This window comes from Tyto alba, unplaced genomic scaffold (genome assembly GCF_018691265.1).
Source record: "Tyto alba isolate M040663 unplaced genomic scaffold, T.alba_DEE_v4.0 Super-Scaffold_41, whole genome shotgun sequence".
Lineage (NCBI taxonomy): Eukaryota > Metazoa > Chordata > Aves > Strigiformes > Tytonidae > Tyto > Tyto alba.
The window spans coordinates 19303229-19319543 of record NW_024881317.1 but is presented as its reverse complement, the minus strand read 5'-3'; the positions used below and the strand labels follow the sequence as shown (position 1 = coordinate 19319543).

Below are 16315 nucleotides of genomic sequence, written 5' to 3'. Positions count from 1 at the left end.
AGTTTCAAATGCAAAAAAAAGTTTCCAATACAAAACAAGGAGGGTTCTCACAAGTGGGGGCATATGTCCTCTGTGCATCTGACCAATTGTGACTTGTTGCTGGGGAGAAGGCATGATGCCAATATTGAAAGTCTCTGGACCACTGGACCCTGAACGCATAACAGCTGGTAGTGCCACAGAGCCATGCTCCACCTTCCCTGTTCGGTTGAACTGCTGCTGCAAGATGGTAGATCTAAAGAAAAAAAAGAAAAAAAAAAAATCAAGCACAGAGAATTAGCTCCTGTAAATCAAGTTCTTCCTTTCTAACCATATTCTAACACATTAGAAAAAAATTATCTGGGGCTTTTGGCAGATTAAATATTAATAGCACTAAAGAGTTTGCACCAAGGAAAGAAGGTAAAGTACAGTTTTGATGTATGTGCTACAACAGCTTTACCCCTTTAAAATGCGTGACAGACAGAACCAGAAAAAGGTTTATGGCATAACATCTGCTTTATTTCAGTTGTATCGTACATTGATCAATAGAAAATAGAAGTGTGAACCCTGTGGAGATGCCATTCGCAAGCAATCCGTAGAATTGGGATAAAAACTAATGTTCTTTCTTCCCTCTTTATATACACATGCCCACACTGTACTTGCTAATAATCTGGCAGCCAATCAGATAATAGACTGGGACAGAAGATACTTTCAAGTATAATAAAGTCACTGTCATCCATGGTCACTAACTGCTGTGTTTGGTTTGTGTGTATGTGTGGGGTTTGTAGTGGACGAGGGGGCTACAGCGGTGGCCACTGTGAGCAGCTTCTCAAAGTTCACCCAGCTCCAAGTCCGACCCGCCTCTGGCCAGGGCCGGGCCAATTTGCAACAGTAGCTGCGCCTCTGCATGAACATATTCAAGAAGGGGAACCTGTGAGGAGGAGTGGGAGTTGTTCTGAAGAAGGAGACACCTATGCAAACACTGAGGTCAGCGGAGGGAAGAAGGAGGAAGCAGGGGGAGGTGTGCTGGAGCAGAGACCCCCCCGCAGCCCGTGGTGAGAGGGCAGGCTGTGCCCTGCAGCCCATGGAGGTCACTGGTGGAGCAGACGCCCACCTGTAGCCCACAGAGAAGCCCACGCCAGAGCAAGTGGCTGTGCTCAAAGGCGGCTGGGACTCTACGGGAAGAAGCCCCCGCTGTTGTGGTTCGGCACTGGGAGGGTTGCAACACATGGGAGGGACTCACGCTGGAGCCGCTCGGGAAGAGCTGCAGCCCGTGGGAAGGACTCGCATCGGACAAAGTTCATGGAGGACTGTCTCTCGTGAGAAGGACCCCACACTGGAGCAGGGGAAGAACGCGAGCAGACCTCCCCCTGAGGAGGAAGAAGCAGCAGGACTGACTGCACGCCTGCATCCCCGGGCCCCCTGCGCCGCTGGAGGGGAGGAGGTAGAGAAATTGGGAGCAAAGTCGAGCCCAGGAAGAAGGGAGAGGTGGGGGGAAGGTATTTTTAAGATGCGGTAATGCTTCTGACTCTCCTATTCTGTCTGTGAAGTGGTGGTGGTGTTTGAATTAAATTGATGTTGCTCTTCTTCCCCTAACAAGTGTGTCTTTTGCTCGTGACCATAACGAGTGAGTCACCCCTCCCTGTCCTTGTTTTGATTCCTAAGCCTTTTGCTTTATTTCCTCCTTCCTGTTCCTGAGGGGAAAGATTAAGCAAACAGCTGTGTGGTGCTCAGTTGCCCTTTCGGCTTAAGTCATGACAACTTCTTTGCCAGGTATCTTGCTCATATGTGAAAGCTTCTAGCTTTAACAGCTAGAAGCATTGACACAACTTCTGGCTTTAACAACAACAGTCTGCTGGGGAAAAAAGTAATTTCAATTATGAAAAATCTTGTATTCATCAATCACAAGTTTTGGGCTTCTCTGCACAGCAGTTCACTAACAGCACATTCTGGAAGTGATTTGGAAAGGGCAATGTCAAAAGAAACCACATCTGAACATGTGTAATACATCAAGAGTTGAAATTTTACATAAGGCCACATTAAGTATCTAACCAGTGTATCTCCTATAAATTGTATGTTTAACAATAAATCAAATAGACTTCTCACATATACAATGCTGACACTGCCATCCTCAGAGTTCCAAGAGGTGACTTGAGTAGCTCATGATCGCTTATAACATCATGAACCTACTCCTACTCCTTTACTGCAAGGAAAGATTTAATATTCCTTTTCAAAAGTACGGCCAGATCTACAGTTCCGCTTTTTGCCCTATTCAGTTACTCCCCCATCAAAACCACAGCCTGACCTACTAGTAAAAAAACCTTACCTTTACCCATACCACACATCTGATTGGTTTCTCTAACGTGGTTTGTTGAAATAAGCCAGGTCTGTTCATGGCCCAGTGTGGAATTAAACTGACAGGAGTCAAATTTACTGGAAACCACGGACCTAGTAAACAAGCAGCTAGAACCTTGTAAATCTTAGGTGTTTGTATGGAGATCAAAAATCTACTATGACATTTCTTTTGTTCAAGTGTCAAGTTACCACAAACTGGTACCACTGCTGGTTGCTTTAACCAACAGTTTTGCAGCAAATACCTGCTCTTCAATCCTCAAATGAAGCTATGAGCCTACTGAATTGCCTGGGGGTAGTACTTTTATTGAAACACTTTGTACAAAATCATTCTTTAACAGTAATAACTATACTACTTCATTTGACAGAAGCTTCTGCAGATAAAAGGTGTCACTCAAATAAAGTACATTTCTTCCTGTTGCATATACTCACTTCTTAGGTGAAACAGATTCTTCCAACATGGTTGATTCCTCATCACCTTCAAGCCCAAATCTGTCTTTACTTTGTTTCTGGAGGACGGGGTTGAGGTGGGAAAAAAAATAATAGAAGAGTAAAACAACGTGTGTTACATTTTGCTTTCTCTCCACCATTTCCTTGTCATTTATCAGAAACCTAGTCCAATAATCTGCAGAGTCTTGTCTGGTGCTGTTGTCAGTGTGTGATAATATAACCTCCACCTCAGAAGAGATGCCCTTCAGCATCTAACAGAGCAGATTCTAAGTTCTGGCAGATTAAGTGCATAAAGAAAAAAAGCCTACTGGTGTCTTTTTGAACAAAGATATAAAGAAAGTGCTGAGATACTGACTTTTCTCACAGAAAAAAATATTCTGAGGAGCCAGTGACATGCAACAACAGCAAATCCCATCACAGACAGGACATGTACCATGCCCTTTCCCATTCTGTTCTAACTCAGGATCATCAGACTAAGGTAACTAGAACTCGGCTATAAGTTATATTTAAGTATCCTGAAATGTTACTACACGGTGCTACCTACCACTAGGAAATACACATCCATACTGAAGATGATGAATTCAATACTATATCCAAGTTATTTTACTATAGTTACTTCATACATGCAAGGAGAGGAAGTCTGAACCACCAGAAACAACAGGAAACTACCATAAACCATAAAAGTAGTGCCTTGTAAAAACAGTCTATTTCACTTATGACCTAGTGCGAAGTTACTGTCTGCTTTCCACCTTGTTACATAATTCAAAATCTGAAAAAAAAAAAAAAGTAAGTAGAGAAATATCCACTATGACCCTGGTACACTTAACAAGGAACAACTCATGAACATCCATACACACATACCACTCAACTTCCTCCAAAGAAGTTCTTACTGTTGTAGTTTGAGTCTATGTATGAAGTCAAACTGACTCTTCCTAGTCAAGATTGTGCCTTACTTCCACATTTATGTGAAGTAAAAAAAGTACGTCTAGATTAAAAAAATTGTAAAAGTTACTCAAGTTCACGGTTCCCTGTCAACTGATTAATGACCTACAACTAAAATTGCAGGACAAGAGGGGTTGCGGGGCGAGGTTGGGGAGTGCTGCACCAATAATACTTTAGCAGAAAAAAATGCGCCATCAATCCACACCAGAGAAAATGAACTGGAACAGTCCAAAACACACCAAGAATTAACATTATGCAACTAAGAGTGGTAAACCATACTTTGAGGCATGCTTCACAGAGATAACTTGGGCTCAACAACTGGAAACTGCATGCTGCTCATACGCCGTCATGAAGCATCATGGGTGTTTATTACTTAACCTGTTCCTAATTCATTCATTTTAAAACTGGCTGTGTCAGCAGATTGTAAAAAAGAAATCAAAGGACTGAAAGGGAATGGAAATACGCACATATGTATTCTATCAAGACAGAAGTGCTGCTTTCATTTGGCATTAGAGAATGAAGCTGCTTTTGAAGTTTGAGAGCTAGAATCAAGTTTTAAATCATCTACAGAAACCTGTCGTTTAATAAATATTTATTAAATCTGAGACTGACAGCCTCAGAGAAAAGGCATGTACTGTGATGAATTCTGGCAATCTTCCTCAATCTCTGATTTTGTAACACTCAATGTTACATCCTACACTGTTCACATGAACATAGGCAATAAATTCTCCTGAGCTGCTTAGCTTTCTATCATTTCTTTACTATTAAAATCTATTACAGCAAATAATGATGTAGTTTGATTGAACCTTACTGAAATAAAAATCTGTAAAGGAGCATCTGAGGATGCTATTTGAAACACCTCACTTCTATACAACATACTTAGCGTATGACCATTCAGCTCCAAGTTTGTTAGTAAACTGCTATTTTTTGCTGTTGTGCTTATTTACTTGTGATTATTTTGAATGCTGGAGATGCGTATCAGCCTCTTCTCTCTCCTGCCAGGCACACTCCATAAAACCAAGTTTCAAGACAGTACACTGATTTTATCCCTCTCTCTGCACAACTGAGATGTAATTCTTTGCTTTACTGATCACAAAATTTTTAAAGCAATACAATGACTTTTTTTTTTTATTTTTTTCATTTTGCCAAAATATTTTCTCAGCTTTGATGAATTATATACAAGAGCTACTGGAAAATTACTGTGTAGTCCTCAATGTAGTTTTAAATTCTGCTTCCAGAGGATCACTTCTTCCCTCCTGATTCACCACTTTGGTCCATAGCTTAAAATCTAAAGTTGAAGTTTGGACTCTTCTCTGGATATACACTCAGTGTCAGCAGTTCACCTTCCAGACAGAAAAGCAAAGCCCAAGTGTGCTGTACTGAGCCTGACCCATACACCACCACTACAGTTAACAGCCTTAATATCTTCCAGAAGCACTCACTTAAATGGAAGGAGCTTATATTACTTAAAGGCAAAAATAAATAACATCAAAACATAAGATATGACACTGACTTCATGACAGAAAGAGAACTTCAGGATGCACACATTTGAGCTTTAGCACTACAGTACAGTGATTTTTACTACATTTTTCTACACGTCATCATAATACTATACCTTCTTTAGGATGATATCAATGTAACCTGCAATTAATTGAGAAATCTGTTCTCCTTCAGTGGTCTGTACCGAGTAATAGCTTTCCTGATATTCACCAAAATCCTGAAGGAAAAGAGGGGAAAAAAAAAAAAACAAACACCACACTTCTGTGAAAATGGGAAGTAAATAAATGAAGAAACAGAACCAAATATGAGTGTGAGAATTCAAATTGCAAAACTGTTTGTATAGACATTTTATTATATTCAACAGTAAATGAAATTGCTCCAAGATTCTAAACCAGTCTCTATGAGTGGTGAGGGAGGAAGGAGCAATGTTGCTTTTTACTGCAGCTTAATCACAGATGTTTCATACATCGAAATGCCAGGAACAAGAGATACTTAGTCTGACTTTACCACTCAGTCACTGAAGGATGGAGAAAAAGTATTTAGTACTTTGTTCTAAAGCATAATCATCTACAAAAATGGAAATTAGACGCCATGTTGGGTTTGTGTGAGTGATGCAGTTTTCAGTAGCAGAGGAGGGGGCTACAGCGGTGGCCACTGTGAGCAGCTTCTCAAAGTTCACCCAGCTCCAAGTCCGACCCGCCTCTGGCCAGGGCCGGGCCAATTTGCAACAGTAGCTGCGCCTCTGCATGAACATATTCAAGAAGGGGAACCTGTGAGGAGGAGTGGGAGTTGTTCTGAAGAAGGAGACACCTATGCAAACACTGAGGTCAGCGGAGGGAAGAAGGAGGAAGCAGGGGGAGGTGTGCTGGAGCAGAGACCCCCCCCGCAGCCCGTGGTGAGAGGGCAGGCTGTGCCCTGCAGCCCATGGAGGTCACTGGTGGAGCAGACGCCCACCTGTAGCCCACAGAGAAGCCCACGCCAGAGCAAGTGGCTGTGCTCAAAGGCGGCTGGGACTCTACGGGAAGAAGCCCCCGCTGTTGTGGTTCGGCACTGGGAGGGTTGCAACACATGGGAGGGACTCACGCTGGAGCCGCTCGGGAAGAGCTGCAGCCCGTGGGAAGGACTCGCATCGGACAAAGTTCATGGAGGACTGTCTCTCGTGAGAAGGACCCCACACTGGAGCAGGGGAAGAACGCGAGCAGACCTCCCCCTGAGGAGGAAGAAGCAGCAGGACTGACTGCACGCCTGCATCCCCGGGCCCCCTGCGCCGCTGGAGGGGAGGAGGTAGAGAAATTGGGAGCAAAGTCGAGCCCAGGAAGAAGGGAGAGGTGGGGGGAAGGTATTTTTAAGATGCGGTAATGCTTCTGACTCTCCTATTCTGTCTGTGAAGTGGTGGTGGTGTTTGAATTAAATTGATGTTGCTCTTCTTCCCCTAACAAGTGTGTCTTTTGCTCGTGACCATAACGAGTGAGTCACCCCTCCCTGTCCTTGTTTTGATTCCTAAGCCTTTTGCTTTATTTTTTCCTTCCCATCCCTATGGGGAAGGTGTGAGTGAGCAGCTGCATGGTGCTCAGTTGTCCTCTGGGATCAAAGCACAACAGAAGCACATGATTGAAGTGAATGTAATTTTCTAGCCACTGCTTCTTGCTCTAGCACTTTAAACAACTGTTTCATATCCAAAATACTCTTTTTGCAGTGGTCTCTTATGGACCAAATAATTAACAAAATCCATGAAAGTTCTTTAAATCCATAATAATCAAATATATTAATGAACCACCTAGCTTTGTTTAAGTTCATATCCCGCAAGTCACAAAATTCATTATGAATGGCGAGCACCATAAGGGTTTAAGCAGGTGTGAATAATGATTTTTCTTAACTGTTTTAGTGCTTAGGCATAGCAGAGTTTTAAACAGTATTTTTTGGAAAAGATTTCAATGATATTTTTGGGGAACTGCTCTGTCTAGAAACATCAAAATACAGATTGACCCTAAACACCAATATGGGCCAGTTTATTAGTTTAGGACTCAGTGACCCTATACAATGCTAGAAAATTACAGATAGAGCAAGTTATATTAAAGAAACTGTTCTGAGTACATTTCCATCTTCCTTTCTCCTTGCCACACAGACACCTCTTGCTCTGAATATATACAAAAAGATTACCAGAGTGAAGCTTTTAGGTGAGGCAGCCCAGCGTTTCACAGTTGTCAGTGGCCATTCCTGCAACACTTCCTTGGTCTTCTCATCCACACGCATCACTGAGTCTTTGGTGACACCCAACAAACGAGGAACCAGCTTGTTTTTGCCTTTCATTTTTTCCTATAACAAGGTGTGAAAGACTGGTTTTCATTCAAATGGAGTTTGTCATAGGACAGAAGAAGAGCGTGATGGAACATACTGACAAAGGGAAGCCATGGGTGCGCAGATGAGGACAATTTAAAACTCCAGGCTCAGCTTGTCTGGTCACAGTGATTTCCAAGCAATGCATTAACATTAAGAAGCTCTGGTCTTTACTGGATATTTACTATGCAGTTCAAATGACACTCCCTCTTCTCCCTCTCCCAGGAAACCGAAGCATTTTAGGGATTGTGATAACAAATCTTTGGAAGTTACTTAAAAAACCCATGATAGCAGTTATTCTAGACACAAGACTTCCTCTGTAAAACTGCATTAGAGAAGCTGAATGGGAAACTGGCATCAGGAGGACTGAGAAATTAGGTTGCCCTCACCATTTCTCTATAAAATTTCTGCAGGTAAAGTAAAGGAAGGCCCACTAGGGCTGACAATTAGGCAAGACCAGCCATAATTTGTGTCGTATTTTGGATTTGAAATCTTAGTTATTTTGAATCCATGAGAACATGCTAACCCATGCAAATATCACAAGGAAGGGAGCAGGGTCAATCTCCATGCTGCCAGCTGACGTCTCCTTATTTGTTGGACATTCTGTCTCTTCAGCTTTCCAAGGTTGCAGAGCATAGGCCCTAACTAACAATTTGTTACATAAAATCCATCATAAAATAGAAATGAATCCACATGTCCCATTCCCCTGAATTTATGTAGGCTACAAAGAATCAATTCTTATTTACATAGTAGGTCATTTGATAAACTTTTAAAAAAACGTGTATTCCTTCCAACAGAAGTTTTATGACATGGTTACTTGATTGAGTTACTATTCGCTTTAAGCTACGACAGAAGAAAGCAAGATATTAATGAAAAATACAAATATAGTTTTACCTTTTACTATACAGGTCAGATACACTGTGTTAACAAATCCTCACTGAATCAGCAGACTGTTCTACGTGTGCATGCTTGTTAGTTTTAATATTTTCGTTACTGAAAACTGCACACCATATCCATCAGTATAGTTTCTAATATACAACTTAGCTCAATAGCTCTGTTAGAGTTGAGACTCCTTTCACCATTAATGGTGCCTAACAAGACATTTCCCCCTAAAGGAAGTAAGACAACAAAGTAATTCTTTCAAAGCATACCGTATTAATAGTATAATCCTCTGCATATTTTTAATTGTATTTTCACCTTCTCTGTTTCACTAGAATTTGTGAATTTTTTGCAATTTTGAAATTTTGTGAATTTAGAATTTGACTATGTACTTTAGGAAAAGGTAACATACCAATATTGATCTACCTACAAAGATTCTGCACTGTAACTGTGGGAATCTAAGAATTAAAATGTTTGCCTAAGTTTAGCGTCCTTTTCATTCCATGTCAGCAGTGACTGAATGCTCAGGCACTGATGTTTCAGTCCTGTTTTCACAGCAGAACATCAGTATCTTGGTACTAAATTGTTTCAACAGCCTTAAGACCATGCTTACTGTAAGGATTAAGAAAAATTAATCATGCAGCTGATTAAGTTGTTCTTCAGATGCAGTTTTTCAGCATGCAATTCATATTATCATTAAACTTCTAAACAGGAACAACTTATGAGTTCTTTGTGACTCTATTCCTGAAGACAGTACTTTGTTGGTAATCAAAAGAAATAAGAAGAAATGTCAATTTAAAGAAAATAAATTATGACAGACTCAACTTTCTTTCTGGAAGCAGTATGGCAAGGATCTAAACTGAAACTATACTTCTGTCCCATGTAGCAATTTTCACCTTTTTCCAAATGCTGCTTTCAGATAGAGGGGTGAAAGAACATCTCTGACCTTTGCTTAGTGCAGAATCTGAGGCAATACATAACCAACCATACAATATGGTCACAGAAAGATCTACATTACCTTAACAAGAAAAAATGACACTCCGTAGGTCCTCAAGGAACGGGCCAGCTTCACATACTTCACTTTGGCTTCTATTTCAGTCATCTCACCACAGTTTTTGTGCTCCTGTAACGAGAGTTCAGTATCACTTAAGCAGAAACAATGTTTTCTGGAAACAAAAAAAGGGCATAGTTTTTATCTGTTTAAGGATGCTTAGTTAATAATCACTACACTTAGAATATTTGAAAAAAATACTGTTTTATAACATTTCTAGTTATAAAAAAATAACTAGAAATTTTAGCAAGACCGTGCCCTGTAATTCCTCACATTGGAGAACTTAACCTGTGCAAAACGGAACACTCCTCTTGACCATCATCCATTCTATCTGTGCCTCACATCAAGCACATTTAAACCACTTCTTAATCAGTTTAAAATTCTAGGTATTATTGCAATTTGACACCACTAGGTTTCATACAATAAGTGTCTCAATACTTGGCTTTTTAAAATCATTTAGAAGTCCTAGCACCCATATTTTTTTCCAGGAACAGACTATTTATTCCTGCTTTGTAGCCAAAACTTCGGATTCATGACAACCTCAAGCCTTGTAAGTGACCATTTCTCATCTCTTGCACGTACTTCCAATGGGCTTTTTTGCCAGTTGCACCATTATCCACAATTTTTTCCATCACAAGGAAAGAATTCTACGGGTGAGGAAGAATCAATGATTTTTCTAAATAGTTGATCCAGAAATATTTATCCAGGTGTGTCTTGTAATTCAATTTCTATTTATTACTTAAGGAAATTTATTCATTAGTATACTTTATTACCTGTAAGTAATGACACATACCAATATTACATATTCAAACTTCACCTCAGCATCTCCTCTCCTACCCTAGACCATTCTGCTGAAAATCCTATCCCAATGTCCTGTTATTTAAATACTATTTGTGGGATTCCGTATCACACCCCATCTTCCTCTTGCATTCTTCTGAACTGCTGGCTGCCACCACTGTCACTCTGACAGATGGCAGCAGGGGGAGCACCAAGAATATGGGAAACACTTTCCTACTCCAGTTTGTTACCATCTTGATAATATTCCATGGAAAAGCACTGGGAAAAGCAACTGCAACTCCAAAAACCCTTTTGCATCCTCAAGGACATAGACTGATCATATATGTCAAGTTCAGCACAGAGAACACAACCAGGATCCCCAAAGAGCAAGGAGCCCAAGTGTAGTCATTGCAGATGAAATACTGGTGAAAATCACCTGCCTAACTCGTATAATTCAGGGAAACAGCCGATTTTTTCAAAAAGACAGCTTTCTTATTCTACCTTGCTGTTGCATCTTTACCCAGCAACAATCCTCTCACTGATGAGTGTCTTGTCTATGCACTGAAGTACATAATGATACTTATAGATCATATTTAACGGGCAAAAATCACACGCTATGAACAGCATGACAGTGATACTCGGAATTGAATGAATTTTTTTGCTTAAACTGCAATATCACTGTCACCAGCTAAAGGTATACAGAAAGGTGTTAGGCATACTCATCTATGAGGAAGTACAAGCTCCAGGTAGTACAGACCTACAGAATTCCTAGACTGAGAGCATAACAGACAAAGGAAACTATGTGACCCGTTCCTGCTCTTCAACTTGTCTCTCAAGTTGAGATCACAGATCACTGGTATGTCCTTCCAGAAACCATATGACTTCCTTTCAGCAGTTTACTCAGAATTTTTCAACTATATTGTATTGCCAAACTTGTATTTCGGTAGACACAGATATTTAAAGCATCTACAGTACTGAGACCACTTCCAACAGTATCAGGAAATTTTATTCTCAACTGTGTGATTCCCAGACACATCACTGAACTCAAGCATTAGCTAGCAGAACTCCATATTATTTGAAGCTCATGCTTGAATAATGTAAACATGAAACTAAACCTGGTTTTCCTAAATGTGCTTCTATTTTAGTACAAATACACATCCTTACATTTCAATACCTCTAAGAAAAAGGTGTTAAGAATACTGAATATTCACTCTCTCCCCTTCAATAAAGTACACCGAATAATCATCAGTGAAGAAAAAAGGATCAGGTCAATAAATCTACTGAAGAAATAAAAGAAAAGCTGTCAGATTCTTTACACTTAATTTTCTGATAGTTATCTAATTCCATTAATAAAGAGTATAAACCTGTGAAAGTTTGTATTTTTCTTATAAAGGAAGTCAAACTACAGTAGGTTTTTTAGTCTCACAATTACCTGAAATATCCTCTTTTCAGCCCCTCTTTGTTTGGTATATTCTTTAGGCAGGAATTCTTTTAGGCTAGGAAAAAAAAAATCCATAGTTAATGGTACCTTCTTGAGGGAGGATGCTTTTCATGCTTATTTATTGACAGTAAGACCCCCAAGCTTCCTAAAATAAGCATAAAGGATGTATTCAATGAAACAAAAAGTCTGGCTAAGTATGGTAAGAGCAAGAGGATACCTTACATAATTAAGAAAAACACTTCAGTTACATCCCCATGTAATACCTATTTGAAAAGTCATCAAAAGTAAATCATAGGTGGGATACTTCCCATTCTTAAACTATATGATGTCTTTCAGCAGCTTAGAGGGGTTCACATCTAAATCCAAATACACTCGTAATCTGGGGGATGAATGAGACATCAAAGCTTGAGCCAGCTCTGTGTCTGAACTCAGACACTGCTATTACTTTCCAGTAGCACTTTGATTGACTGACATATGGGACCAAGTTCTTACTCTGTCTCTTCCAAGAAATGTTATAACACTAATATTTTACTGAAAAACTGCTAAGCCATATAAGTGGACACTTAATAACAGTCACTATCTCAAAAACCAAGTCATAAATAACCAGTCCTAATTTCTTCAGCACTCAGATACTAAGGGTCTCAGAATACAAAGTAAACTATGCAAGTCCAGCCTCCATGATAGAGTTCAATCAGAAAGAATCTATGAACACCTCATTGTACCTCCTTGCTTAAAATAAATTCTTTATCTCAGCCAAACATCACCCCAACTTGAAGACATATCAACATCATGCTTTAATGAACTCCAGTTCTTTTCTGAATTGCACCTTCCAATCTAGAACATTCTACTATGATGAAACTATGTCATATACCCAGCAGTTCATTTTCAGCCTGAAGAAACTTTCAGGGAAAAAACCTGGTTTCTAAAGACCCCCCTGCTTTGGACTACTAAGAATCACAGAAAAAGTATGACTAGAAAATCTCTCCCTCATTTTGGTTTATTCAGTATGCAAGCACACTATTAACACAGAAAGCTAAAACTACCTATTATCATAAAAAGTTACAAGTTTTGAGAAGGATGGATTTTTTTTAAAAAAAAGATTGGCAAAAAATTGGCTTGACTGTTCTGTGGGTTTGGGGTTTTTTTGTTTTGTTTTTTGGGTGGATGGGTGTTTGTGGGGTTTTTTGTTTGTTTTAGTGTGCTTTTTTGTTTTAACACAAAAGCCTGCCATTGCAGACAACAAACAAATTAACTCAAAACACTAAATCAGGATTTTGTGCTTTCTTCAAAAATACTATTCAGCAGTGAAATCATTCAATTTGTTCATTCCATAAAACTCTAGCGATATAAATCAAAGTAAGAACTACTGTCCTAGCTAATCTTTCTTCCAGTGCTCTGGTAGTTACATCTCACTAATTCATGATAATGAAATCTCTTCTCAGGACTTATTTACACAGACACATCATGGGGTAGGGAAGGTTGGAGAGCCAAATTGATTTTATAAATAAGGACTGAATACACCTTATTATCCTAAAAGGCTGGTGCCTTTATTCTGAAACAACTGGTGCTTTAAAACTGAATTTCATAGGTTGAGACAAGTTCAGTTAAATTCACTTCCAAGGCAAATAAAAAAAACCCCAAACAACCAAATAAAAATCTGAGTTAAACCCAGTTTAATTCTGGAAATGGATTTATATAGAAAAATGAGTTAACAATGCACTTCTGATTCTCATCTTTTATTAACTAGAGTTAATTTTCTCAGCTACCTGTATGTAGATAAACTATCAAGACCATTACATCTTTAAGCATGTCTACCTACTTTTTAAACTAACACACACTTTAAGAAGACATTCCTGAGTAAACATTATTTGGGGCTTCTTAAGAAGCAACAGTTAAGAAAACAACTTTACGCTTGGTTCACTAAGCCCCAATTGGTATACTCTTGCACATGTAGCTGGCAGTTAGATCAGATGCTTTTTCCTTGTATTCCATCGTTTTTCAATCAGAAGACAAGCAATCCCCTCAACTAAAAGGGTGAAATGCTAGTTGCAAACAGACTGAAATTATTTTAATGCTACCTAAAATCAAGGTATTTTCTTTAGGATGCGACAAACATCAGTTTCATTTTATTTAGTAGCTTGTTTAATGAAGTTAGCAAAACCACTTGGAATATATTACCATTTAACCTTCTTTGATCTCTTTAATTACACATTATTACAATGGACAATGAACTCAGGTAAAAAAAAACTGTCTAATAGCAAGAAGTGTTTATTTAACTTCATTTACTGTGAGTTTGTTCCTGAAGTTCTTAAAAAAATTATACACAAGTGCCAACATATTAATTGTTTTTCATTAGCATAAAGGTATATCCAGTGTTCTTGAAAAGGACAGTTTAAGACAGTAAAACAGGCTAGATAAACGCAGTGAGCTTAATGGTCACCAAGTGTGTTTGAAAATAAAAAGCAGAGGTGGGAAGTTTTAGCTGCTTCTTTCTTATCTGCATATGAATAATATGAGTATTTTATTAGATATTCTCCCAGAAAATTTAAACACAGTGTAGCTTTGTAGGTGCAATGCAAAACTTCATCTGTATGAGGAAGGGCATGAAGAAGGATTATTTGCAATTTGATACTTTAAAAGCTTTCACAATTTACTTTGGCATGAGCTTCAAGAAAATTCCAACAACCAATACCAAAATGTTAACAAGATGCAGGCAATAATCTTCATCTGTCCCAAGAATAATTTATCAATGACAACAAAGGATAGAAAAGATCTCTCTATATAAACATATTGCAGACATGGCAAACTAAATAAAGTTTTGTCAAAACAATGCTGTGAAATGCTAATACGATTCTGTTACATGCTGTTTTCTGTATGAGCTGACATATTCTCCTTAAGGGAATCTGTAGCATGTCCAGGTTTCAGTGGTGAGTGAATGGACACCTCTCCAATATAGTTCACATACTGAGCTATACCATACAGTTTACATAAAACATAACTACTTTCATACTTGAAAAAAATCAATGTTCATTCATCAGAGTAGGAAATAGCTAGATGTAACTTTGAAAAAGACTGAGCTTTTTCAAAAAAAAAAAAAAAAAAAAAAAAAAACCAAAGTAAGAAGTTGGTTTTTTTCTGAAAGAATGAGATGTATTTTCAGAAAAAAAACCCCAGCATTTATCTACACTATTGACATATATTGTTCAAAATGAATCAGGAGCACTTGGCTTTATTAGACGTACAACACAAACACAAAAAAGCCATCATGAAGGCTATGTACAGCCAAATGCATACAACACTAAATCAGAAACATGTATACTTGAAATTAGAAGGTAATGACTAAGGACTTGTGGCTCTGGAGCAGGGTCCTCTAAGAGGTCAAAAAAGAGAACTACTTCCAAAACAGAAATCCTTAATTTTATGAAACTGATTATGTACCAGTACAATGAGTGATTACACTTAGTGACCTGCAAGGCTTGATCCTAATACAGTCAAAGCCCATTTAAATGAAAATAAAACAATAGTAGAGAAAATTCCCTGCACAAAATATCAAGGTTCCAAATTCTGGAATTCTGATTCTAAATTATTTCCACTGGAGTGATATTCTCTTTCTAACACACGGATCAGTTATTTATATTTTTAATTTCTACTAGGATGAAAAAAAGATAATGCACTTTATATGTGTGATGACTTTATTCCGTGATGGACTTCAAACTATCTAGCATTGCATACAAAGTAGAAATATCATCCAGTGAGCAGTTTTAGTCCACAATAAAACACAGTCACTATATGGGAGCTTAAAAATAGAAAAAAAAAAAAAATATGCTGAAAAGACCAAGTAGAGCACCTAAAACACCCTAGAAAAATTTAAGAAACTGAACACTACACAGCAGTTTGCAACAATCGCTGGTTAAGTTTGGGGGATATTATTGCTTTAAAAACTAAAAACAATTATTGCTGGGAACACCTAACTCTTGAAATCATTACCATTACACAACATTAGCTTGTTATGAGATAATACCCTAATAGTTTGCTGCAGAAATACTCTTGAGTGAGTGGAGGGAGAAGGAAAGAATGAGTAGACAATGGACAAATCCCAGAGGAAGACTGTTGTGTAACTGGTCACAATTCTAGGGAACAAGAACCAAGAGTGCACTGAAGTTATTATACCAGGTCCCCATGATGGTCAGAGACATCAACAGCTCTGTAAGGAAATGTTCATGGGCCAGTCATCAGTAGTAGACAAATAATACAAACAGAAACTGATTATTAATTGGAACAGAGGATGTTTGTTCACATGGTTTCTCTTCATAACTTAACTGTTACTTTAGGAAACCCTTTCAGAAGTTAAGTGTTTTAAAACCAGTGTTGCATATTCCAAAGCAAGGCACCATTTTAAAGTGATTCCCCAAGATACAGTAAAACCCAAACTCAGGCTCACGAAGGAAGTGCAAGAGTCAGCACTGAGAATTTGGCCGGTGGAACAGGACAGAAGCCAAACACGCACCCATTGTTTTATGCATTCCAGTAAGGTATCTATGAGCCTCGTATGTAAGCAAAGCTCGATGGACTGCGCAGCAAATACCTTTCTTTTACCTTGCTACATGCCT

The 16315-nt window shown here is 38.7% G+C and overlaps 1 protein-coding gene across 4 annotated transcripts in view; it reads right to left on the bottom strand.

The window, feature by feature from the left end:
- Window positions 1–16315, bottom strand: part of TLN2 (talin 2) — a 206143-nt gene that overhangs the window by 90886 nt on the left and 98942 nt on the right. For all 4 annotated transcript variants that reach the window (XM_042803683.1, XM_042803681.1, XM_042803682.1 and 1 more), the window contains 6 exons: window positions 11697–11760; window positions 9455–9559; window positions 7381–7536; window positions 5336–5437; window positions 2761–2837; window positions 52–232 (listed from right to left, as the gene is read on the bottom strand). In XM_042803683.1, the coding sequence (XP_042659617.1) occupies window positions 52–232; window positions 2761–2837; window positions 5336–5437; window positions 7381–7536; window positions 9455–9559; window positions 11697–11760 (685 nt within the window). The remainder of the gene's footprint in view (window positions 1–51; window positions 233–2760; window positions 2838–5335; window positions 5438–7380; window positions 7537–9454; window positions 9560–11696; window positions 11761–16315) is intronic.